The 26,072-nt window shown below is 47.5% G+C and overlaps 1 protein-coding gene across 2 annotated transcripts in view; it reads left to right on the top strand.

Annotated features, from left to right (window-relative positions):
- Positions 1-24,985, top strand: part of IREB2 (iron responsive element binding protein 2) — a 46,011-nt gene extending 21,026 nt beyond the window's left edge. For both annotated transcript variants that reach the window (XM_045804436.2, XM_045804435.2), the window contains exons 6-22: positions 2,056-2,125; positions 2,820-3,003; positions 3,775-3,914; positions 5,946-6,117; positions 7,872-7,972; positions 9,995-10,111; positions 11,520-11,679; positions 12,391-12,526; positions 13,573-13,657; positions 13,980-14,136; positions 14,612-14,736; positions 16,460-16,564; positions 16,660-16,802; positions 18,951-19,098; positions 19,185-19,307; positions 21,059-21,244; positions 22,024-24,985. In XM_045804436.2, coding sequence (XP_045660392.1) covers positions 2,056-2,125; positions 2,820-3,003; positions 3,775-3,914; positions 5,946-6,117; positions 7,872-7,972; positions 9,995-10,111; positions 11,520-11,679; positions 12,391-12,526; positions 13,573-13,657; positions 13,980-14,136; positions 14,612-14,736; positions 16,460-16,564; positions 16,660-16,802; positions 18,951-19,098; positions 19,185-19,307; positions 21,059-21,244; positions 22,024-22,134 — 2,263 coding nt within the window. In that variant the 3' untranslated portion in view covers positions 22,135-24,985. The remainder of the gene's footprint in view (positions 1-2,055; positions 2,126-2,819; positions 3,004-3,774; positions 3,915-5,945; positions 6,118-7,871; positions 7,973-9,994; positions 10,112-11,519; positions 11,680-12,390; positions 12,527-13,572; positions 13,658-13,979; positions 14,137-14,611; positions 14,737-16,459; positions 16,565-16,659; positions 16,803-18,950; positions 19,099-19,184; positions 19,308-21,058; positions 21,245-22,023) is intronic.
- Positions 24,986-26,072: the final 1,087 nt, after the last annotated feature.

Genomic DNA, 26,072 nt, shown 5'->3' with positions numbered 1-26,072 from the left:
TTTTAGCTTTTCCCTCCTACTAGATTTCTTGTTTTTTCCAATTGCATGAAGAGCTTGATGTTAAGAATATTATAATGATAAAAAACCCTTTTAGGTAAGCAGTTGCCTGTATGGTGCTATGGGAAGCAGTGAACCTGCCCAGGAAAGAATTCTGGTCTTATGAGTAGGTAAAATTTCCTAATAGGTAATTTCTCCAAAAAAAATTTTTTTTGAATTTTTGTATGCTATAAAGTTTCCAAAGTGTGTTATTTTTAAGAGTTGTTTACCCCATTGTCATTAGACTGTCAAAAATTTTTTAAATTTAGTAAGAAAATGACATACTTTTTCAAATTAAAAAAAATAATACATTTAAGATTTAGAGTAGCTAAGAATAACATCGACACGTATCTTGTCCTAAGTGCTACATGACACATTAATTTGTGTGTCCCTGAACTGGTTCTTTCAGATTCTCTGTAGTTGTACAATTGGGGGCTCAGTATTTCCGAGGCCTCTGGTCACAGTGACCTCACGCACTCTTCCTATCTGGGAATTCAGTATAAACTGTAGGTTCCTCGCCATCAGGTTATGACCGTTTTATGTAAGCAGTCCTTGTTCCTGCTCCCTGGTTGTCCCGCTCGTTAGGTGCGTGTTGATGTCTGAGATGAGCAACCCTTCTTACACAGAAATGAACTTCCTGAAAAGGGACACTTACTGATTCAAACATCGTTGATTTTTTTTTTTTTTTGGTTGCCTTTTTATAACTGGCAGAGTGTGAAGTGTGAAGATGATATATTTTTAATTAAAAATACAATCTGGTGTAACATTTCCCCTCAGTTTTGACTCCGAATTACAAAGGATTTGGTTGGGTTGGACTGTAGTCTCTGGCTGTTGGAAAACAGTGGCTCTCGTCTGTGCCGCGGAGCCTTGGTGCAGCCCAGTTACAGGCCCAGACAGGGAATGGACGGGTAGGAAGTGGGCACTGGAAATCGCTGCCTAACTTGAAGTTGGGTTCTGAGCTCACAAGCGAGGGGCGCTTTGTAGCCGTACACGCTGTGGGACGTGCAGTCATCGGACTGGCTCCCTGAGTCCTGCGGAAAATCTCATCAAGATGTGCTGAGGCTTCAAGGGATCTCTCAGCAATGAATTAGTCAAGTAATCTTTGTGGTTTTTAAAAAAGTTGACAAGGGAACATCTGTAATTGTCTGGACCCTGGAGGACACACATAATTTAAGTTGTATTGATAGCCTAGTTAACACTTGATCACCAGCTGGCAGGAAACAGCCTAAAACTGCTAGAAATCGTTTTTTCTTTTCTTTTTTTTTAAAGATTGTATTTATTTATTTGAGAGAGAGCACAAGCAGGATGAGGGGCAGAGGGAGAAGCAGACTCCCCGCTGAGCAGGGAGCCCACACGGGACTCGATCCCGGGACTCGGGGACCCTGACCTGAGCCGATGGCAGACGTTTAACCAACTGAGCCCCCCAGGCACCCTTAGAAATCATTTTTTAAATGTCCGTTAGATAAAAATAGCTTCCTGAAAGTGGCAGTGTTTACTGCTTGGACGTGGATTGTTTTTACCTCTTCGTTTAAATGATGCACGTAAAATATGTTTATAATCCATATAAAATAAACTGCCACTTACACAAAAAAGAGAGCTTTCCGTTTTGGGTGAGATGAATGCAAGCGTTTCTGCGCAAAGCTGTGTACGCGCGAGGTGGCCCGTCCGCACACGCCCTCGGAGCTGCAGCCGCCGGGGGAGGGAGTGCGCGTGCGCCGACGACTTGGCTGCCGCCCCCTCCCTTGCGGGGGGACTCCCGCCGGGGTTGCGTGTTGTGGAGCGCTGCTCGCTCGGGCCGTGTGTCCGTTGGGTTTGGGGGGGGGGAGCCCTGGAAATAGCTGCCGCGCGCTATTTAAAGCAGAGCTGCTTGTTGAAAGAAAACAGCCGATTCTGAGAAGTCTAGTAAATTGCTGTTCCAAGAATTTTTAAAACGCGTTTGTGCATAAGAACGAATGCTTAGAAACAAGGCAAGGCTTTTGTGTGATACATGCATTTAATGCCGGCTCTTCTTCCTTTTAGACCTGAAACAGTGTTAAAAAACCAAGAAGTAGAATTTGGCAGAAATCGGGAGAGGCTTCAGTTTTTCAAGGTACACTGATTTAGGGGGCATTTTTTATTGAAATTCATGAAATATTGATAAGTATGATTTTTATATCCTTTAAATTAGTAGGGGGTTTTTTGTTTTTTTTTTTTTAAGATTTTATTTTATTTGGCAGAGCGCATGGGGAGGGGCAGAGGCAGAGGGAGAAGCAGACTCCGCACTGAGCAGGGAGCCTGAGGTGGGACTTGATCCCAGGACCCTGAGATCATGACCTGAGCGGAAGGCAGACATTTAACCAACTGAGCCACGCAGGCATCCCTAAATTAGTTATTCAGTGCATTGTGGCAATAGAACCTTTTCTTCCTTCAGAAAAAAATCTTGTTGGAAACCCCAGTGTAGAAAACAGGATGAAACCAAGTGGCTGTAATTTGAGGTTGCAGGAAGGCCTTGTGCTTGGCCACCCCCACCCCCCGCTTCCTGTGTGAGTCCTTGGGGCACCGTTGAAAACTACCATTTATCTGAACTAGTAGAACATTTCTCTTTGACTTAATTTTGCTTTAATAATCTGCAAAATGAATATGTTTAGAGTTAGTATCTCTGTATTTGTCCTCATGTGTCTACTGTAAACATCAACCATTTGAATGTCGGTAAAATATTTTTAGTGTCAGTATTTACTTGTATTTTGATTGTGAGCACAAATTGATACACTAACACTTGGATTTTTTAAACTTAAACATGACAGTGGAGTTCAAGAGTTTTTAAGAATGTGGCTGTAATCCCTCCTGGAACTGGAATGGCTCATCAAGTCAACCTAGAGTATTTGTCGAGAGTGGTGTTTGAGGAAGACGACCTCCTCTTCCCAGACAGTGTGGTTGGCACAGACTCGCACATAACCATGGTGAACGGCTTGGGGATTCTGGGGTGGGGTAAGTAAACCACTCAGTATATTTAATTTGCGGGGGACGTGGTGTCAGAAACATTGTAAAGGAGTGTAGGTAGCGGTCTCTATAGGCTCTTTGAGGCGGTTTCCTCATCTGCAGTAGCGGCGACAGGACGACTCTGGACCCGAGCGTGTGTGGACAGTGTGCCCCACGCAGCGCTGCCGTCATGGAGCGATCACCAGGGACGCTGTGGTTACTCCCTGGTTCCAGTCCTACGGGACTTCTGGCCTTCTTTAGGACTCTAGATTCCTTTGTGTTTTATGCAAGGCCCTTTACAACCTGCTGCCTCCGGCCGTTCACGCACACACGTCTTAAAGACAAGTCGTGGACTCCCCCAAGTGAGCTGTGCGTGTGTACCTCCCGGCTTGGCCTGGGCTCTCCCCTCTAGCAGGATAGGCTTAGTCTCTCGCAGGGCGTTAGACTTGCTGACTCGTCCTGACCGCTGGACTGCGCTTGCTGAGGCTCATGGGCTCTGGCTTCAGGCTCTATCTCGAGCTTCAGTACGGTGTTCAGCATGATAAATACTGGACGTTGACTGCATTTCCTACGAAGGTAGACACCAGTCTGTTTCAGCCATGTGAGTGAGTCATTCTTTGGCAGAGATTGGGTCCACATCCACGTAGTAGGGCAATGTGGCGGCTCTGAGCTGCTTCGTGAGTAGGACGCGCTCATGGGGCACTCAGACAGCAGATGTACGCAGAGAACTTACATAATCTTCAGGTGCGCTGTGCTGACCGTCTGTCTTAACCGCTTTAGGCGTTGGAGGCATTGAAACCGAAGCAGTGATGCTGGGTCTGCCAGTTTCTCTTACTCTACCGGAGGTGGTTGGATGTGAGTTGACCGGCTCATCAAACCCTTTTGTCACGTCCATAGATGTCGTGCTTGGCATTACAAAGGTAATTGTGCCAACCGCATGGTGTAGCGGACATTTCGTGCAGGGGTCCCGTGAGGGCAGGGTTGGGTTCTGCACTGCCCCTGCCGTGCCCTGGCCTTCTTGGCTGTGGCCTCGTGGTGACCAGCACAGGAGCAGCTGCAGACACAGAGCCCTTCCTTGGTGCCAGTGGGTACAGAAACGCTTGCTGTTTGCTTGACTCTTGCCTCCTTCGTTCCTCATTACAAGTCCGGAAGAGCACTGCTGTGACCATCCCCATTTCATTTCTGAGAAAACAGAGACGCCGTCAGGTTGAATGACTTGGGAGAGGGTCACTGCACTGAGCAGTGAGTGCTGGAACAGGACGCATCCAGGCTCCTAACTGTTACGGTCTCACTTGTTGACCGCGTGGATTAGAGAATCCTGTTTAGGAAAAGTATTTGTATTTCTTTAATACCTAACTGAATCATTTGCCCTTTAGAAACGATTTCTGTCCTGGAGAATATGGACTATGGAAGTGCGCCAGTGTAAAGATTGTCTGTTAGCTGTTTTAACACTTTTAAAGGATTATAGAAAACCTTAACCTGAATTTTTAAAATACTGGGTGCATGCCTATAATACGTGTACTCTAGAATTTCCTAGTGAATGGTAATTTGTAAGTCTCCATCCTGAGCTTCTGGTTTTCAGTAACTTTAATGATTAAGTCCCTTTGTTAAATAAATGAGTGTGGGTAATATCCCACGTACAACGCCAGTTTGGATCCTGGAGCCTCCACTTTTCTGGTTAGATGATTGGTCTGAAGGCTTTCAAGAGTCTCTGCAGGGGAAGAAAGGGTCCAGCCGCGCTGTCGACGTTTAGCGTGGAGCCTTCTTCCCTAATTGAAAACATGCTGACACCTTGTAGAGGTCGTTGACTCGGTGCACGCATGGAACCGAAAGATAAGACGTTAAACTGAAGATTGCAGGATTGTTCCTAAGAGAGAAGGAGGATCTCAGTATGCTTTTAGAGAAATCTCTACTTTCCTTTGGGTAACCTGAGAAGTAATGCCACTTTTTAGACCCCTCTGGCTATATATTTTTGTAACAAGATTACGTGTCTATTTTTAAATTTTGGCGTGTTGGTACAAAATTAAATCTATCACGTATGTTTACATTTATTAAATATTTTCTCTGCTGAGGTGCTGTTGTATTCATGACCTTTATAGGATTAATCCCATATCATTTTTCAAAGTGTGTATTGTGGCGCCATGAATTTGTTGAAACAGCCTTTAGCTTAGTGTATCTTAACGTGTGCTGCTCTGACCCTCAGAACTACAACCGTGAACATGAAAACACGTCTTAGCCTTCTATACGAGAGTGGATTAAAGGGCCCCTCGCACCTCTGCACTGTTAGGGCTGAATATTATTCTTGGGTCGAAGGTGGTCTCATTCCAAGTTACCTCCCTCGGCGTCTCCTGCCCCAGTCTGAGGCCGTGGTGTAGTTAGACGAGCCGCTGGCGTGGTTACTTGGTAATAACTCGGAAATGTGACTTTACAAGGACGTGTGAAATCCTGTCAAAATGAAATTTACCAATAATGAACGATGCTGTAAATATGTGGACAGGGTTGGAATTCGAAGAATCTTTGTAGCCAGAACATATTTTTTTATTTAAATACACAGTTTGATCAGCAGGGTAGTATTCCATTAAATCTAAGATGCCATCAGTGGTTAGCACTGTTTCGTGTCCTCTAAGAAAGAGGAAAGGCTGCCGGCTAACACACGCACTGTTGGGTCGGAGGTCTGCCTCGATGTCAGAGACATTCGCCTGCAGATCTAGCCATTTTCAGCTCTTAAGCCCTTTCTGCCCTGCCAGACGGTGATATTGGGCCGGCCTTCTGTGGACTGTTTATCTTAAAATATCTGCAGACCCAGAGTGAGTTGACGTTTGATAAGAACAACAGAGAACCTTTTTCATCCGCTGTCACTGGTAGGGGTAAAAGTCAGCTTTTGTGCTTTTCAGAGAATCCATGCCAATCTTACTAATTGTGTGTGCCTTTCTGTGTGTCTCTTTGTATAGCACCTCAGGCAAGTAGGAGTGGCTGGAAAGTTTGTTGAGTTTTTTGGAAGTGGAGTTTCACAGTTATCTATAGTGGATCGGACCACAATAGCAAACATGTGTCCAGAATATGGTGCTATCCTCAGCTTTTTCCCTGTTGACAATGTGACATTAAAACATTTAGAACATACAGGTAAGAAGATGAAAGATCATTAGGATAAATGTGTTACCCGTCCAGTGTGTCTGTCTAAGTATTTCCTAATAACTACTTTGTGCATGGTGTTTAATATTCAGGAAATGATCTTATTCTGAAATAGTGGCTTTCAAGTAAACTGCCTCGGACGTCGTTAAAGAATGTTGTGCCCTCAGAACGTAGTCCCTCCCGTGTGACCCATTCACAGTGATTTAGAGGGATGAGTCCAGCTGCCGGTCTCGGCCTCACTTCTTCCAGGACGGGTGGCTGCCGACCCTTCTTAGCGGTCAGAGCTGCGGTTTGATGGGAGGCAGGCCTGTGCACACTCACATTCTCTCAGCTGTCCCCCACCAGGAGTAGAGGAGTCAGCAGACGGAAGAGTCTGGGGACCTGTGCTCCGTCTAAAGAGTAACACGATTTTGCAAAAAGCAGCGTAGGGTTACAGTTTCCACATCTTTTTTGTAGCCTGATTAACGGGAGGTTGGACCCTCTTGTATTGACAACTTTTAGCGTAGAAAGTACCTGTGAGACCAGCATGTGCTCCTGCGACCTCCCTCCTGCCGCCCACTTCCCTTCTGTGAGACCGTTGCTGAACTACTGGTCTCTGATCATAAGTACATTTGGGGGACAGGGTCTCGTATCTTTCATTCGGGGGCACATTTTATAAGTTAATAGGCCAGATGGCAAGATGGACAGGTGGTCATTTGGAACGTTGGAGGGAACGGTTCTTATCAAGTGCAGAGCTTTCTCTAAAGGGTATTGGGTTGGTAGAACATTTAGAGAGAAATGGTAGGGGTTCCTCCTCCCTTCCATGTTGATATGACTTGTATATTAGTGATCTGTTGCTGTAACAAGTTTCCCTAAAACTTTATGGCTTAAGACAGTAATAATCACTTACGGCTGCGTGGTGTCCACGGGCGGTAATGTAGGCGGCACGGCTGGCACAGCGTGTGTCTGCTCCGCGATGTCTGCAGCCTCAACCGCGAGACTTGGGAGCCCAGGGTGCTGAAGGTTGGTCAGTGGGTGCTTAGCTGGGACTGTCCACCACATCTCCTACTTGTCCTTTCTCACGTGGTGGCTTCTCAAAGGTGGGTGACCTACAAGAGCGAGTGTCAGCCAGCCAAGGGTCTGTCCCAAAGCTCATGTCCACGGGGCCGATTCTGCCCCTTGACAGAGAGATGTCGTTGTCACATTGTAAGAAGAACATACAACTCAGGGAGTATACTGTCAGTCGCTGGAGGATATGATCCGCCACCACTGAGGACTTCCCATGAGGCTTGCAGAGGACTGCCCGTTGTTAACATCTTGATTCCTTTACCTTCTGGAAGATCTTGTTAGACTTCTGTGTTTCTGCTCATGAGACTTTCCTTAAGCCTCATTTAAGTTTTTGTTTTGATTTTTATATTCACACTGGAAAGTAATGAGTGTCCTTCGTGGTGGATGATAATTTATTATATTCAATGTTAATGATTTATTTTCTGCAAACGGTATAGGTTTTGTGAGTTTTATAGAACTAGCCCAGTATTTCTCGTCTCCGAGTAACTTTTAAAGGGGGAGCTAGTATGTATTTTATCAAGTTTTCATGAAGGGTAGAGTTTTTACTACTCTCGAGGGTAATGTCAGCAATTTGTAAAGAAGTGAATTCTGAGTACTTAGTAATGTGCAGTGTCTGTTTGTTTCTCATTGGAATTCACCCTCACCCCCAAAGAGTTCAAAATTTCTAACTGTATTTTTGTCTTTGTTGCTCTTTCTAGGTTTTGACAAAGCTAAACTCAAGTCAATGGAAACATACCTTAAAGCTGTGAAATTGTTTCGACATGACCAGGATAATTCAGGAGAACCCGCATACTCCCAGGTGTGTGTGGGGGGTGGAGGGGCCCTCGTTGCCGCTCCCGGCCTGCAGCCCTGCAGCCTCTCTGCCTCCGTTTGCTTACCTCCAAAATAGGAAGCTGTTCTGAAGGGGTTAAATATGTTAGATTAAATGCGTCAGAGTGGTTTCAGGCACCCAGAAAGTGCTCAGTAAACGTCACCTGTTACCATTTAATCAGTTAATGTTATTTGTTACTTGTAAATTTTATTCATTAAGTTTATATGTAGATTTCTGTTAGTGAATTTTACATTTTATTAAGTCTAAATTTTTAATATTTAAAACACAAAATTGACTCTTAACCTCTCACTCTGATGCTTTTCTACTCTGAGAAGAGCACCGTGCTGCGCCCCGAACCTGTCGCTTCTGGTGATGCTTGCATCCGGTTAGCGTCTGCATTCTGTAGAGATGTGTTGTGAAAGGAGTGTAAAGTTTTGTCGGCTTAAATGTTAAACGTATTCTGTTATCTAGGCCACTATTTATCTGTTGGAAATTTGTATTGAAGTAAGTAAAGTTCACTGTCAGGAAGTTTGGATTTTCGTGACATTCCTTTCCTGGGATTGTGTTAAGCATCTCAAACCATGTGGTGTCGTCAAAGGTCTGGTTAACTGTTCAGCTGTTTTCTTGGGCAAGAGCATTTGCTGATCCTGCTTTAGTTCTCCTCATAGCACATATGCCTGCCTGGAATCTGTGAATTTCTGTACTCGTTTGCCTGTCCCCTGCCAAGAAGGCAGGTGGGCTCCCCAGGAGAGGAGCTTTGTCGGGTGTCTGTGGCTGTGCAGCTGCGGTGCCCGACATGCCGAGGCCACACGGGTATCGTGCCGGCCAGTGGAGCGCCTGGACGACCTGGATCTGTCAGCTCTGGGCAGATCTTTAACTCAGCTCATCGTTTTCTGGCTCTTTCAGCTCTGTTTATTTTAGTGCTTTGTCCACTTTTTAAAGACAAAGGGAAAGAAGAAGAAAAATGAAAACTCTCACATTATATAATAAAAAGGAATAAATTTGTTTATTAAAGAAATAAAACTAAAGCCCATCAGGACGTTGGTTTCAAGACAAACTCGTTAAGGTGTGAAGATAGGGATCCTCTGGATCCGTAAAGCGAAACTGCTGTGTGGCGGGCATTGCCGTTGGGATCAGCTAGAGTAGGCAGGGCTGAGAGAAGCTTCGTCTGAACCGATTGCGCCCAAATAAAACGGACAGAAGAAAATGGTAAACATGCTGGAAGAAATGCACAGAAGCCTAGTTGGGAGTTTGGGTTTTAAGAAGATACAGGTTTTTGGGGCGCCTGGGTGGCACAGTGGTTAAGCGTCTGCCTTCGGCCCAGGGCGTGATCCTGGCGTTATGGGATCGAGCCCCGCATCAGGCTCCTCCGCTGGGAGCCTGCTTTTTCCTCTCCTACTCTCCCTGCTTGTGTTCCCTCTCTCGCTGGCTGTCTCTATCTCTGTCAAATAAATAAATAAAATCTTTAAAAAAAAAAAAAAAAAGAAGATACAGGTTTTTTTAACCAAGGAATAAAAGCTGGCCTTGCTGGAGCCTGGCCGGCTAGACACATTGGAACAAGAAGGGGAAAGTCCCTCTGCCGTGTCCCTCCAGCACCCTGTGCTGACCAGACTTGGCACCACGCCCGCCGAGGAAGGAGCTGTGTTCCTTGAACCCACCTCAGTTGTCACAGAGCAGGGAAGGGTGCATTTGGAGCCTGGAGGCAGGAGACCGATAGCTTTCACAGGCGTCTGCCTTATCGTCCGGCATCCACGACGACAGGAAATCGGGCAAACAAAATACTCTGTAGACTATATGGCTGGTGTGGGACGGTTTGCATACTGATCCGCTGCTTTTGCTTTTAGCAAATGTTTGTATGCTGTGTTTCACAAATTAATTTGTTTCTGGGGGTGTAGATCACCATTACACAAGTGTGGATGTTTTCATTCTGCTTCAGGAAGTAGTGCTGGATTGCAGTCTGTACCTAACGAATTCTCATTCCTTGTCTTCCTCTTCCCTCCCGTTTCCTAGGTGATCCGGATTCATCTGAATTCAATCGTTGCGTCTGTCAGCGGTCCAAAGAGACCTCAGGATAGAGTTGCTGTGACGGACATGAAACGTGACTTTCAAGCTTGCTTGAATGAAAAGGCAGGTTACCACACCACCACCTTTGTCAGTACTTGCGCTGAGTGGTAGAGGGCCAAGTACTTCTTGTGCTGGGTGGTGGAGGACAGTACTTCTTGTGCTGGGTGGTGGAGGACAGAGTACTTCTTGTGCTGGGTGGTGGAGGACTGAGTACTTCTTGTGCTGAGTGGTAAAGGACAGAGTACTTCTTGTGCTGGGTGGTAGAGGGACAAGTACTTCTTACACTGGGTGGTAGAGGACCGAGTACTTCTTGTGCTGGGTGGTGGAGGACCGTGTACTTCTTGCGCTGGGTGGTGGAGGACCGAGTACTTCTTGCGCTGGGTGGTGGAGGACCGAGTACTTCTTGCGCTGGGTGGTGGAGGACCGAGTACTTCTTGCGCTGGGTGGTGGAGGACCGAGTACTTCTTGGCGCTGGGTGGTGGAGGACCGAGTACTTCTTGACGCTGGGTGGTGGAGGACCAAGTACTTCTTGGCGCTGGGTGGTGGAGGACAGAGTACTTCTTGGGCTGGATGGTGGAGGATAGTACTTCTTACACTGGGTGGTGGAGGACAGAGTACTTCTTGGGCTGGATGGTGGAGAATAGTACTTCTTGCGCTGGGTGGTGGAGGACCAGCCCAGTTCGTAGACTCGGGCTGCTGCCGTGTTCTCGCGTGTGAGGCGCAGGCCAGAGTCCCTGTCAGTCCCCTCCCGTGTGAAGCACGTCCGTCATCTGGCGCTGTCCCCAGCCCGCTGTGAGGTCAGACATCCGTTGTGTCTGTCGTCGTAGTTGCCTGATCTCAGGCACTCAGTTGCTGCAGGTGGTTGTGGCCCTTGGGTCGTCGCAGAAAGGCCGTTGGGCAGCAGTGTTGTCGACGGCTGACCCCAGATGAGGAGAAAACCCCGCACTGTGTACTCACGCCCGTAACGTCCAGTAAATGGAACTGAATGGCAAGTGACCTCTTTGACTCTCAGGGTCTGTACTTTGTGAGAATCGCAGCTCAGACCTGAGCACTGTCTGTCTTTGGGGAGCTAGGGTCCGGCGCTCTTTCCGGAGCCTTTCTTTCTGTGACTTGGTAGTTGTTGCTGGTGCTGAACTTGGTGCAGGGGTGAAGTAGTGCAGTGAGCATGGCGCTCCAGGCTTGCAGCCGGGCCTGCTCCGTGTGCTCTGCACGCACACCCAGAGCAGGGTCACGACTGTGCCCTCTGCTGAGGACCACGGTCCGTAGGATCGGGCAGAGAACCTCAGCGTCGGGAAGATCCAGATCCCAGGGAGTGAGGAACATCAGCACCCTCGTGTGTGACTGTTCAGATTCCTGGTCCAGCTGAGTTACAAGGACGGGGCGTCGCGACCTTCACACCACACACGCGCAGTCAGAACTTTGTTTCTCTAGATTACCCAGAATGTTTGTATTTCTGTGCACGTTTGTGTAGGTGGGCTTTAAAGGCTTCCAGATTGCAGCTGAGAAGCAGAAGGATAACATCTCTATTCATTACGAAGGAAGTGAGTACAAGCTGTCTCACGGGTCTGTGGTCATGGCCGCGGTCACCAGCTGCACCAACAACTGTAATCCATCCGTCATGCTCGCCGCAGGTAGGCCTTTCTTCCCTTTCCGGAGTGAGTTTGTCCGCTTCTGCCCTACTCACCTTGTTTCTGAGATGATGCCTGGATCCTGCTGTGTTTGGTATTGAGAGACTTCCTGAGATTTTAATTGGGTCTTTAGGAGCCTGAGTTTGGTTTATGTTACTAATTTTGTTTTTGTTACACAAAAGGTAAATTTTTTTATTACGGTTTACATGTCTGTTAGTTTTAGGATGTTACCTGCTTCTGTTAATTTAGAGGTGTGGCTAATTAGCGAATCTCTCCATGGTTGACCACAGCAGGTGCACGGGAGTCCGCTGAGAGTATTAGGAAGTAAAAGATGATTGACGGGGCTTGTAAACGGACATTGTATGTTGTATGGACGTAACAGCACTCGTTCCTTGTATAAAGTCATGGGTAACAAGTGTGGGATTGCTATCATGATGGCATCTAAGAGGGTAGTGATATGTGTTGTACATGTGCACATTATTATGTGTCCCTGTTTTCCGTGTGTGTGATGCTGTGACGTGAGGCGGTATCTTCATTTACCACGGAAAGGCTGGTGTATCAGGATAATTTTGTGTTTGTTTTAAATGAAACACATCAATAGAGTAAAATGGACGGAATAAGGACCGTGAATTCGTGCCTTTGGACTTGGACCCTTCCATGAATTGGGGATTGACTGCTGAGCACTGCCCTGATGCGTCACTGTTTACCGTGCAGGTCTCCTGGCTAAGAAAGCCGTGGACGCCGGTCTGCATGTAAAACCATACATAAGGACAAGCTTATCTCCAGGGAGCGGGATGGTCACGCATTACCTCAGTTCCAGTGGAGTGTTGCCCTATCTCAGTAAGCTCGGGTATGTGAGCGCCACCGCGGCTGCTGCGAACGGGGCTCCTCAGTGATTCCAGGCCGTGGGAGCCTCTCATGTGCGAAGAGAAGACAGGAAGAATAGGCCCTGTTCTCCTGTTACCTGTGCACTACCACCCGGTCCACAGGCACTGACGGGGCAGACTGGAGGGGTGGGGCTGGGTGTTGGTCCCCAGGAGGTGGAGGTGTGGCCTCTACTGTGCGGATGTAAAGACAGACACTTGTGAGGAATGGCTCCAGGTGGTGCGTGATTCCTGTGAGGTCAGTTTTCAGAAGAGCAAAAGGTGACAGGCTACATCGTGAACGGACTGAATTGTCTGAATTGACGTTCTGAGGTTACTGGGTTTATCAAGCATGGGTTAAGTTGTCCCTGAACTTTGTAGGAAATAACTGTCCCATTTCTCATGGACTCAGAAGAAGTAATTGTACTGGCCATATTTTGGAACTTGTTATCTTCGATAAATCATGAATTCCTTTGCAAGACTGATAAATAAAAAAAAAATTTTTTTTGCTTTTAGGAGAGTGGCTGCAAGTAATTTTGAGAGTTATACCTGTAATTTCTTAGTTATACTGTCTTGGGATTTTTGTCAGGGACTTTCTTTGGGTTTTTGGTTGGTCAAGAATTAAGAGATCTACTCGCATTGGCATTCGCAGCTGCAGGGCCCCTTCTGAGGCCTTGGCTCCACCGTCGCCGTCAGGTGAAACCCTGGATAGAAGCCCCGTATCCGTTTTCTGAACGGTCATCTTGCAGCCCTGACAAGCTGTATTTGGGGAACTGCCCTGTGCAGCGTGCAGGTTTTGTGTCGGATTTAGGTAACCACATCTAACTCGGCGTTGCTCTGTCAGAGTTCTTGCGTTCAGTACCGACATCACGCCTGACGGTCAGACAGACAGACCAATGAGGGTTGATCCGCGTGTTGGGGCTATGTGCGCTCAGGCCGCTCCTTGCAGGGATGGCAGTGAGAGACGAGGCCGGCCCTGTCTTGACTAACATTACGACGTCCCGTTCAATCACGTGTGTTTTTCCAAATGCAGATTCGAAGTAGTTGGCTACGGATGTTCAACGTGTGTGGGAAATACAGCACCCTTATCAGAAGCAGTTTTAAATGCAGTCAAACAGGTAAGGGGTTTTCTTAACCATATATTCTGTTAAATGGTAGAAATATATATCGATGTATTTGTATTTCTGTAGTCCTTCCACCTCTTGGGAAGACAGGAATCTTAAAATGATTGAAAGAATCATTTTTAGATCCTTGAAATAATCCCTTAATAATGTTGTGAATTGGTTTATTCAGAGGATTGGACAGTTCTATATCTGATAATTGCTAGTATGCTTTTTGGTTATCTTGCCATCAGACATATAATATTTGAGATTGCTTATATATGATTATCCGAATTTGTACCATCTCTTGATTATATGTTTGTGTGTATTTTTTTTTCAGGGTGATTTGGTTACTTGTGGAGTTTTATCTGGAAACAAAAATTTTGAAGGTCGTCTTTGTGATTGTGTTCGTGCCAATTACCTTGCCTCCCCACCCTTGGTGGTGGCTTACGCCATAGCGGGCACGGTGAATATAGACTTCCAGACAGAGCCTTTAGGTAGCTTTCCTTTATTATACACACATACCTGCACAAGCTTTTTGCTCCAGAAGTTGTATTTCTGAAATGCTTCTTAGACCGTCTACTCTACGAATTATTTCAGGAAATCTTATCATGCAGTTACTCATTTCTGTATTCCTATGAAGAATATAAAATGTACAAGTGCGTAGTGTTTTTAGCTGCTTATGCTTGAAGCAGTCTGGTGTTCGGTGATTTACTTGGTTTCTGGGATAGATTTTTGAAAAGATACGAATGCCTTGAGGGAATTACTTTTTTTTTTTTTTTTAAAGATTTATTTATTTAAGAGAGGGGAAGGGAGAAAAGACTCCCCACTGGGCATGGAGCCTGACGCAGGGCTCGATCCCAGGACCCCTGAGCCGAAATGAGGAGTTGACGCTCAACCACCTGAGCCACCCAGGTGCTCCTGGAGGGAGTTACTTTTTTATACTAACTGATGGTACAATGTTCTCTCCAGGCACTGACGCTACCGGCAAGAGCATTTACCTGCAGGACATCTGGCCCAGCCGAGAGGAGGTCCATCAGATGGAGGAAGAGCGTGTCGTACTGTCCATGTTTAAAGCGCTGAAAGAGAAAATGGAGGTAAGAGGCTCACTTGTTTCTTCAGTAGTTTAACAAATAGCAGTGTTTATTTCATGTGTCTTTCTGAATTTAATAAAAATTAAAATCACATTATTTTGAACATACAGTTTTTAATAAGCGATAATCATTTTGCATTTGGAATCTGTAATGTCTAGGAGAATAGCTTAGAGTATTAAAACGGATCTTACTTACTAGAAAGGGGTAGCAAGCAACCTGAATATGGGCAGAATTCATAGGAACGGCCCGTTTGTTGTTTCCATTCAGATGGTTCAGAGTTCAGAAGAAGGGCAAGCATGGAGTTTCCCTCTTGCCCCGGCCGCCTGCCTCGCCTCCTCAGGGGCCTCAGGCACGTCACTTGCTGACACGTCTTTTCAGAGGGGTTTTGTGCGCCCACAAACATACATATATTCACAGTTTAAAAAAATGAGAATATAAATAAAAGGGTAGCAGAGGTATTCACTGAACAAGATATTTATTGAGCGCCTACTGTGTGCCAGGCACTCCTATGTTCTGGAATATATCCATGAACAAAATGTGAAATTCTCGTGGGGAGAGGCGGATAGTGAACCGTAAACAGAATCGTGAGGTAAATCACACAGTAATTAAGAAGTGGTAGGTGCCACGGAGACTGCAGAGCAGGAAGAGAGGCGGCTGACCCCAGTCTGAGGAGTCGGTGTACGTAGAGCGGTCAAAACCACGGTGTGTCCTGAGCAGCTTTTCAGGAGTGAAGACGTTTCCGTACGTTTGGACCAAGAGCAGAACTTTCCGGGCAGGGCGGACGTGTAAAGGCGTCACGGAGGGACCCTTGATGCGGGTGCCAGGGTGACCGGCCCACAGGAAGTGAGGGAACGTGGCGGGAAACGGTGTTGGGGAGACGCGGGGATCGAGATTACAGAGGAGGCTTTAGGCCGTGATTAACGTGGAGTCTCGAAGGAAGTGACAGGGGAGCCTTCGCGAGGTTGTGAACAGGAGTGTTAGCCTCAGGAGGACCGCTCTGTGTCCGTGTGGAGGATGTGGTAGGGAAGGGCTGGACAGGAAGGACAGAGCAGGGGCACCCGGCCCATGCAGTCAGCGTGTGGGTTTCTTCATCTCAGCGTCGTGAGTTCAAGCCGCATGTTGAGCATGGAGTCGATTTAAAATAAAATTTAAAAAATTAAATTTAAATAAAAAGAAGGACACACACAGTCGGGCCGGTGGGTTGGAGCAGTCCCGTGTGCGAGGTGGCTGTGGTGCGGACCACTGGCCGTGGTGGCGGTGCGGAACCGTGGTGAGACTTCTCGTGGGGTGGAGGGAGGACCCTGTGGGGGACACGCGCACTGACAGCGGCAGAGGGTTTTCTCTCAGCCGTGCTCTTGCAGGTGAGCAGTGCGTCCCCACGACACGGCCTCTGTTTAACTACATGGGTCGCTTTTTCTAAAAACCCTTGACCTTTTTAGTGGCTTCCTTAAAGTCTTCTGTGTTCAGTTTATGTAAAACTTAATCTCAGGGTATTCATGAAAATCTAGTGTACTGGAGTTTAATAAGGAAATCTTTATTCTGTCCAAAAATGTCGTGATGTTCTAGAATGTGCCATCTTAGCTTCCTTTCCCAATGAAGAAGGCCTTATTCTGGGGCTTTCTAACTAACATAAGTACTTTTTAATTCTGTTGAACATTTTCGTAAGCCTCTTTTTTTCTCACTCCATTTTATCTTTTCTTTGTTCATCAACCAAACTGACATTTAGATGGGAAATAAGCGCTGGAATTCCCTAGAAGCACCGGATTCAGTGCTGTTTCCGTGGGACTTAAAGTCCACGTATATCAGATGTCCTTCATTTTTTGATAAGCTTGTAAGTACGGTTTTACTCTTTGATCTTTTCAAGGTGGTTATGAACTAAAAAAACCTCACGAAGGGTAAACGCTTTTCACTCTTTCTACTTTTTAGACCAAAGAGCCGGTTGCCCTGCAGCCCATTGAAAATGCGCACGTCCTCCTGTATCTGGGCGACTCGGTCACCACAGACCACATATCGCCCGCTGGGAGCATCGCCAGGAGCAGTGCCGCTGCCAAGTACTTGACAAACAGAGGGTAGGTGCGCGGCCCCGAGACGCGTGAGTGTCCCCTTCCTCCTGGATTCAGAGGCTCCTCCTGGTCATGTTCCCTGCCCAGTACATGCGTTTGACCCTGGAGCAGCGCGACCCACTTACACTCACATTTGTTTTGACGAACACCGCCCAGGACTGTAAGTGTCTTTCTTCTTCTTGGGATGTTCTCAGCACTTTCTGTTCTCTGGCTGACTTGGAGGAGTAGAGGACGTAACACGTATGACACAGAATAGGTGTTAGTTGACTTTATGTTTTGGGTAAGGGTTCTGGTCGCAGAAGGCGAGTCAGAAGTTCTACCCAGATTTTCGACAGGGTGCGCCCGCACCTGGTATCGTTCGGGGTTGGGCTGCGCAGGCTGCCGTCGTCACAGGGGAGGTCTGATCACTGCTGGATCTGACTTCTGCAGTAACGGGGTACCCGTTGTACCTGCTTTTGCCTGTAACTTTAGAAATGGAATTTGCTGTTTTAAATCGAGCCCTTGGTAGTCTAAACAACTGGAAACAAGATTTTTCTTTTTCTTTTTTTTTTAAATGCTACTTTATTGAAAAGTCAGCTTTCTTTGACCTACAAAGTGAAGTCTGATGGCTCCTCCTATCGTTGGAGTGCAGAATTTAAACGTGTGTCTCGCAGGCTATAACGCACGCGTGCGCGAGGCTCAGCTTGGTCTGCGTCAATCAAAAGACAATGAATTTCTGCCCATTGAGCCTAAAGTTTTACAAGAATAATGGAAGAGGATGTAAACATCATTGACGTGGAAGCTAGACCTCTAAACTCAGAAAGACTTTGTGTTATTTCTGCATGATTAATAACGTGGAGTTGCTCTGTTATCAGGACTGCAGACACGGAGTTAGGGCAGCATTTTCTGCACCTCGGCCTGTGCGGCCGTAGCTGCCAGGGCTGTTCGCATGACAACTTGGCGTCGAGAGGGCTTCAGTGCCCTGTGGCGTGGTCGCACGTGTCACGCCGCCGCCTGGCTCTGCTTACAGTCCCATCGGTGCTGTTGTGGAATTTGTGTTTGAATTTTTTTTCTGGTTAACTATAGTTTGGTATGAATGTAAAACATCTTTTGGTGGAAGCTGCTAGTAGCTAGAACTTGACGAGAGTGAATCTGTCACACATGTGGCTTTTATCTGTAGTGGTGAGAAATAAAACTTTTTTGGTCATTATTTCTCTCTTGGTCATAACTGTGACCTAGCATCCACCAACAAAAGTCTCCGCTTTTCTCAAATATGTAACCGCTGCACGGGTTCTAACCTATAAATACGGATGTCTTAGTTCTCATCAGTCAGGATTTTTGGGGGCCCTATAAACCCCTCATCACGTGTGTGCTGAAGTAAGAAGCTTAAACGTACAAGTTTAGAAAACTCACTGCCTTTACGTAAAAGACCAGATTAGAAACTGATCAGCATTGGTTGCTGATTGTTGCTTATGCTCCGTTGTTTCTTGTCCCTAAAAGGTCACACGTGTTGTGACCAGGCCAGCAGCAGTGAGCACCGTCCCCCACCCAGGTTACGGTGTCTGCCGCCGTTCCTGGCGTCGGGACTCCCACTAGCGAAGTCGCCTTGCGCTGCGGTCTCATGCTCGCACGTACTGAAAGAAATCTGAGGAGGACCCTAGTGTGTAGGTTTTTGGTAAAAGCCAAATGGCACCATGTGAATTTCTGGAAAGGGGTGGATACTATTCCCTTTATGCCGTTTCGACTTGGGAAAGATTTCCTAGGGGTGCTCTGTCTTCAGACAGTGGGAAAACCTGTACAGGCATCCAGTGCTTCTTGGAGAAATGATTGATTCCAGATTTGGAATCTGGAATTGAAATAGCGACTGGCTATCTGATAGAAAGAAATTATGATTTTTTTTTTATATCAAGATAGTGTTTTTTGAGTTCATGTGTTTTAGAGAAACATAGATATATACAGTTAGAATACGTTACCTGAGTTTGCCTCATAATCGTCTACTAAGGGATGATTCTAGAAGAAATGGGCAGCTGGGCATTCGCTGTTCTGTTTTCTCCACGACTGTATGTGCTTGAAATCTTCCAGCATAAAAAGAGGGTTTCTGAGTATGTTTTATGATTCAGTAACGTGTGATGGTTTTCCGTCTGAAATGAAACCGGCTTCACGACTTCCTCGCAGCCTTACTCCTCGCGAGTTCAACTCCTATGGGGCCCGCAGGGGCAACGACGCCGTGATGACGAGAGGCACGTTCGCGAATATCAAGCTGTTTAATAAGTTCCTTGGGAAACCAGCTCCCAAAACAATTCATTTCCCGTCAGGACAGACGGTAAGGTTGCGCACAGAGCATTTGGGCAGCTGCCGCCTGGACCCGAGCTCGTCCCGAGGGTACTCATGTTTGTCTTCACTCCACAGCTGGATGTGTTTGAGGCTGCGGAGCTGTACCAGAAGGAGGGCGTCCCGCTGATCATCTTAGCAGGGAAAAAATACGGCTCCGGAAATTCCAGAGACTGGGCTGCCAAAGGACCGTATCTGCTGGTACTGATGCTTCAGTGTTATCTTCTTAAAATGGAGTTTTAAATGTTTCCTTTTGTCAGTAACATCCTGTCAGAGTTTACTTTGCTCATTTGGATTTTTTATGCTTATCTGGAACTCCTATTGGTGGGTTTTTTTAAGGGATCATATATATTGTACTCATCTTGTTGCGTTTTAATAGTCTGGGTTAGATTAAATCTTCATCGGTCTTACTTGAAGGAATCCGTCCGGTGGAGGGAAAGGAGGCCCTTGTCTTAAACTGACGCTCTGGAATGCTGATTCTTTGTGCCCACTGAGAGTTCTACTTGTCCCCCGACTTTAACTTTTTCTTTTGGGGGTTCACAGACTTCAGAGGTGGGTCAGGGGGTAGGAGGTGATGGTGCCTGGCCACCTGCCGGGAAGGCACATCTCACACCCGTGTCCTTGCTGAAGTGTGGACAGGGGGTGGGGCTGCTAGAGAGGGTCGTCAGGACAGGTGCTGTCCTGCTCTCTGCCAGGCGCTCGCTCACAAATGCTCGGAGCAGCCGGCCAGGAGAGCCCTCCTAGCTGTCCTGATCCTGCACGCTCCATTCTCCTCGAGTCTTCTCCGCCTTAGAACGGAAGTACTCAGAGGAGCTGTGGGAATAAGCCTGAGATATTAATTATCCCTGTTGTGAATATTAATTACACGTACAGGTTCCCTTTTTTCTGACATTTTTGTCTTTGTTTTCTATGTTGGAGGCTTTGCTCATCCTTGATCCTAAGCTGTCTGTTCGGTTAGACACTGAAACACTGCTCCCAGGCTGGGGGTGTCGGCTGGGTCTTGTCTGTTGATGGGCCGTATGTAGATGAGCGGATGGTAACCCGCCTGTTTGACTGCAAGAGCCCATGTGTCTGTGTCTGCAGGGACTTCCAGGGGTGCAGACCTGCACTTAATGCTCATTTCCCCTGTGCCTGGCACCCCCTCGGCCCAGGGCATCCATTCTTGTCAGGTAGTGGCACTCACAGGGCTCAGAATTGATTTCTGGGTGGTAAGAACATGTCAGTCTTTTTATGTATGGAGTACAGATGTACACACGGTACTTAAACAGATGCGCGGTCTATGTGTGTGGCATTAAAATTGTAGGGCGGGCAGCAGGGGGAAAGATGTGGCTGGGGGAGAATGTCGGGGAAAGGCTCTGAAGGAGGAGACTAAGGAAAGTTGAGAAACATGGGTCTGGAGCCTCTCTGGCTTGTTTTCTTCAGAGAACAGGGTTTTGTTGTTGCAAATGGACGCAACCCTTACTGGTGTCACTCTCTACGTTCACTTGATGGTTTTTGTCATGCGATGTCTGCTCAGGGTCACTTAGCTTCTAAGTATTTGTAGAATCCACGTCTCCTGTTTCCTCTGTCGCTGTGGGCCGTACTTCTTTGTTTCTGTGTTCGCGTGGCAGGCCACTAGACAGTGCTGCTGAGCGCGTACGTGGGTCTGCCAGGGTCACAGACCCTCCTGAACCTCGTTGGAGCTAGGGCCCCCCCCCCCCAGGGCTTTGACCCGCCTGAGGAGATGGACTCAGCCCTGCAGGGCACAGGGGCGGGTAGAAAGCAGTAGGGAGCTGCCTGAAAGCACAGAACCACCCGCTGTAGGTATTTGATCCAGCACAGACGTTCAGTGTGTGGTCTTGGCTTAAGAAGTTTCATAGAAGGGGCTACGAGAACCATGTTTTCCTGAAAATGGTCCAATAAAGCAACTTTGAAGACGTGATTGGAAGAAATAAAATGCACATTTGTTACAGGGTGTGAAGGCTGTTTTGGCTGAAAGTTATGAAAAAATTCACAAAGATCATTTGATCGGAATTGGCATAGCTCCACTTCAGTTCCTTCCGGGAGAAAATGCAGATTCCTTGGGCCTCTCCGGCAGAGAAACGTTTTCTTTAACATTTCCTGAAGAGCTGTCTCCTGGAGTTACATTAACTATAAAGGTATCTCCGATTCTCAAATACGTGACTGCATGCTGTGTAGTCAGCTGGGTGTCAACTGAAGAGAAATGATGACCGCCCGTTGCACACTAGCGTTGAGTGAACATACCGTGGGGTTTCAGATGGCCGTGTGTCCTAGGGAGCCGTATCAATGCCGCTGAGACTGAGGAAAAGCGGAGAGCGCTAGATACTCAGTCCAGAGAACAAGACGACAGGCGGGCTTCCCCGTGAGCCTGCGTCCGCGGCCTTTCCTGGCCTCCCGCTGCTTCTGTGCTGATGGGATTAGAATCCAGGCAGGCCCACGGCCGCAGGAGAGGCCAGAGGGGAGTGTGCGCTGAGAGGAGCGCAGGGAAGGATAGCAGATGCTACACAGGCTGAGTAGTCAATACCAAGTGGATGTGGGGAGTGGGTGTAACTTCCCTAACTAGTCAGAGTCTGCATCACCCAATTACTGTTGTAGGTGATACGGGACTCGTCATTTAGAAATGGGGATGGAGGGGTGTCAGACTCTGGATCTCAGCTCAGGTCGTGATCTCAGGGTGGTGAGTTCGAGCCCTCCGTTGGGCTCCGCCCTGGCTGTGGAGCCTGCTTAGAAGTAGGGCTGAAAGTACCGTTTCCCTCCTTCGCTGCGAAGCCCGTGGTTAGACGTGGTCTGTTTCCGGTGGGAGAAGGGTCTCGAAGGGTCTGGCAGGTGTTGTCATGGGTATGAAGACAGGTGGTCTGAACCCCGGGGGCACTTGAAGATTTTATCACTCACATGAGATGTTTCTGTTTGTTTAAAGACAAGCACTGGGAAAGTATTCACCGTGATTGCTTCGTTTGAAAACGATGTGGAAGTAACGTTGTACAAACATGGAGGATTATTAAACTTTGTGGCACGAAAATTCTCATAGTATCTGCTCCACACGGATACCCTTTCAGAACTGGTAACTGCGAGTAAAGCCTTTTGTGCTGGACCCAGGGATCCTCGCCCTGGAGCTGCAGGCGGTCCCGTGCGCTCACCGATCTCACCATGGGTGTAAATGATTATGAATCAACATAGTGACTGAAATGAAATCTTTCTGATTTTAAATAATATACGAATGGTGCTATTAACATTGCTCAAATCAACGTGTGAGGTGTGCTGTGGGAAGGCCTATAAGTACGGGGGTATTTTATCAGACCATTTTGTAAATAAAGGCAGAATTTGAACCTGTGTTGAAGATTCTTACATGAGTACCTTCCTGAAGTTGATTGTTTAGTTTCGCACAAAACTGTGTACTGCTGTTTGCTGGTTTACGACTAGCAGGTGCGCGTGTGAGAAGCCAGATTCGACTGCTGTGGAAGCTGGGATCTGGTTTACAAGTGGACTCCCAGGCCTGGGCCGGACATGGTTGGCGTTCATAGTTTGTAATATAAGCCAGGGTCACCCTAGCGTCCGTCTGACCGCGGGGGCTCAACACTGCCCCAGACGCAGTCCTCGTGTCCCATCTGGCCCAGGCACGTCCACATGCGGACGTGGGGCTTGGGTCATGCCGTGTCTGAAGAGTGAACGTACACCTGTCATCGTGTGCAGTAATTTGCTCCTGTGCCCGCTGGCCAGCCTCAGATGGGAGTCTAGCGACCAGATTTGATCATTTTGCTCACTTTATGTGATACTGTTACTTCCTATAACCTATCATTTTAGGTATTGTTAACCAAAATTCCACACTCTTTTATAGTTGCTGAAGAGAACTTAATCATTAAATGCTAAAATGATTTTCTCTAGACTTTTAAATTATCCACCCTAAATTATATGGTTGCTGCTCAACTCTAGGCATTTCTAAATGTTAGTTATTTCTTAATGATTTAAAATCGGTTTTCTGTCATTTTGAATCCTTATTTTACCTGGGATGCATGATTCTATTGATTACGTTTTTGTTTTAACCAAAGCTGACTATCAGGATAAAACACTTACATCGTTGCTGTCTGGAGATCCGACTTTCTCCCCACACGTGTCCGTTCACCACAGCAAGTGTTCTGTCAACTAGACGTTTGGTGACTTTTAAGGAAAAGGTTGGATAATTAATTCCAGAAAGTCCTATGCCATTTTTTAATTTAAGAAATTAAACTTAGCAGCCAGAAGGTTAATTGTAGAGGTTTTCTTTCACGTGGAGGTCCCCCTCTGACCCAGTTGGTTTGCTGCGGCTCGTTGGGCCCTCGGTGCACAGAAGGAAGGACTGCGTTCCGCTCACTTCTAGCCGGAACTACCAGAGTGCGGGGTGCAGACCGCCGAGAGCTTTGCACAGAAGCACTCGCACAATCTCCCGTCCTCTGAAAGCAGTCTGCGAATCTGTGTTCAGACAATCGCATGGACTGGAGTCTGAGAAAGTGATTTCCCTTCTTTATTTACAGTTTTCGTAACTATCTTCCATGGTACTTTCATGCTGTGTTCCTGATCTGTTGTTACACCTGTGTGTCCGTCCGTGCGTGTGTTTAATTTATGTGAAAACATGAATTAGGGGGACTTTACGAGCCAGATGTTGTTACATACCTGTTATGTGCTTGGGGGAGGTGGCTGCCCCAGACCGTTTGCGTGGGGACACGTGTCGTCCATGCCGCACCGAACGGCGTGGGCGTCGGCACAAACACCCGGGCCAGGCGGCCGGGCCGGTGCCGACGGGCGCTCTGAGCCGAGCCTGTGCATTCCCTCTACCTAGGCCAGCACCAGGACAAGCAGACCTCAGACTCCAGGAGCAGAGTCGAGACTCCGGGCCTCTCGCTCCCGCCCAGTGGAGCACAGAGCGCGGCCGGTGCCGGAGAGGAGAGTCTCTGCGCCGCCGTGCGCGCCGTGCGCGCCGTGCGCTCCTGCCTCTGGCCCAGTGCTCTGTGTGCGCAGCGGTGACAGCTCTTGCTTTCATCGTTTTACCGCCTTTGTTGACTCGCTCTGGGTGGGTCATCTGGTGTTTAAAAAGATGCACGGTATTGTGAAGAGGAAGGATAGGGGGCACGTGAGAGAAGCAGACGAGTGGTGTGATTCAGAGTACAACTTAGACGTAGTATCGACAGCAGCATTTTTTTCATCTTACCAAAATGATGCCGCCTGCCATTGCCATGTTTCCTGCCTCCCGCTCTTTCTCCTGTATGATGAGACCAGAGGGGCGTCCGTCCAGCCATGGAGTTGCATTCTTACAGCTGAAGCGTCCGAGGTGACGCTGGTCGTCAGTTCCCGCACGAGACAACATCACAGTCACCGTGGCTGGACTGCTCAGTGCGTGGCGGGGCATCGGCCTTATCGGTTCCATGGGAAGAGTGCGTGCCGCTGGGACCACAGCCAGCGCTGTTGTCGGCACACGGTGACCGCGGCGAGTGCGTTCACCTCCTCGCGGTGGGTGACAGGAGGAGGAGACGCGTTTGGACTGACGTTTTCCTGTGGTTAAGAGACACTTGTCTTTGCCTTTAGGGTTAGGAGGGGTGCTCAGATCCTGGATGTTGACTTGGAGGCGTGAGGGGGAGCAGACGGACTTCGGCGTTTTCCCCTGAAGTGTGGTAGTGCCGATGTTTCTATCAATTTTGCATATAATATATGACTATGAAACCATGTATCTCAAGTAACTATAAATCATTGCCTATTATTTAAAGCCAACAAAACAGTGTAACAGTTTTAAGTTCAATAATGTTAAGTATTGTATAAAAATATATTGGAGGAAAGTTCAGTTGATGACAATTGTGTATATGTTATTGATGCTGTAAATTATTTTTAATAAAGAAAATTGTATTATCACATATTTCTTGCTATAAAACATTTTGTGGTGATTGAAAATAAAACACCGTAACTTACAAACATCCAGAAATCCCTCTTGGAGGATGTTTACGTGAATGTTGAGAGGTTAGTCGCCCCCGACACGACTCCAGGAAGAGCTGTGGTCCTGCCCGTCCCTGTTGCTAGTCTCGGGCCCGTGGGAACAGAAACCACGGTGATCTGGTCCCCATCCCAGGGTGGGTGGCCTCGTGGGAACCGTGAGGGACGTCCAGCTCCATGCAAGGGTTGGCTCAGCAGGTCCTCGGGTCCATGGAATCACATCTTACAGTTGAGAAGACTGTTCACTCAGCCAGAGTGGGACCTCTGGTACAGATAACAGCCAGCTGGGCAACCTTTTCCCGAACATTCATGAGACGGAGACAGTCTGCTGTGCCGGCAACCCCGTCCCCCTTGGTTAAATAGACATTTTATCTCACCAAAAATGTAACTCCTACAATCACTCCTGGTCCTGGGTCCCCCTAATTTGTGTGTCCTGGAGCAGTCTGGTGCACATACTCATTACCTACAGATTTAAGGAAGGAGCTGGTCCGTCCACAGTTGGGCTGCCCATAACCTCCGTTCCACGGTCTCACTGTGCAGGGAATTTATGTTAAAGTCAACATCTAGGACTGAATTGGTGGTCTCGTGCTCTTAGCTGTGTATGACAGAGGAAATGGCTTTTTCTTGAGGCGGGATGGAGGTGCTGTGTTTTCACGAGCCTCTTCATGCTGGGATCAGCTGCCTCCTCCCTCCGCCAGCCGCTCATTAGTCTGCCAGGGCTGTGGGCCTCCATCCTGGAGCGGTGTCGTGTAATCTCAAACTATCTGCCCTTTCTACCACTCTTCATAGCAACCTCATTAGTCTGCCAGGGCCAGATTTCTGTATGAGGATATTATTGAAGACAAAGAGCTGTGCATTTAAAATGAAAGGTGGGGGCGCCTGGCTGACTCAGGCGGTGAAGCATGAACTCTGGATCTTGGGGTCCTGAGTTCCAGCTCCACATTGGGAGTAGAGATTACTTGAAAATAAATAGTGCAAGGGCAGGCTACAAAGCACAGCCTATCTAAAGAA

The sequence above is a fragment of the Ursus americanus genome, chromosome 28 (assembly GCF_024610735.1).
Source record: "Ursus americanus isolate L20-20 chromosome 28, mUrsAme1.1.p, whole genome shotgun sequence".
NCBI lineage: Eukaryota > Metazoa > Chordata > Mammalia > Carnivora > Ursidae > Ursus > Ursus americanus.
Note: the sequence above shows the minus strand (reverse complement) of the source record. Positions and strands in the feature narration are given on the sequence as shown.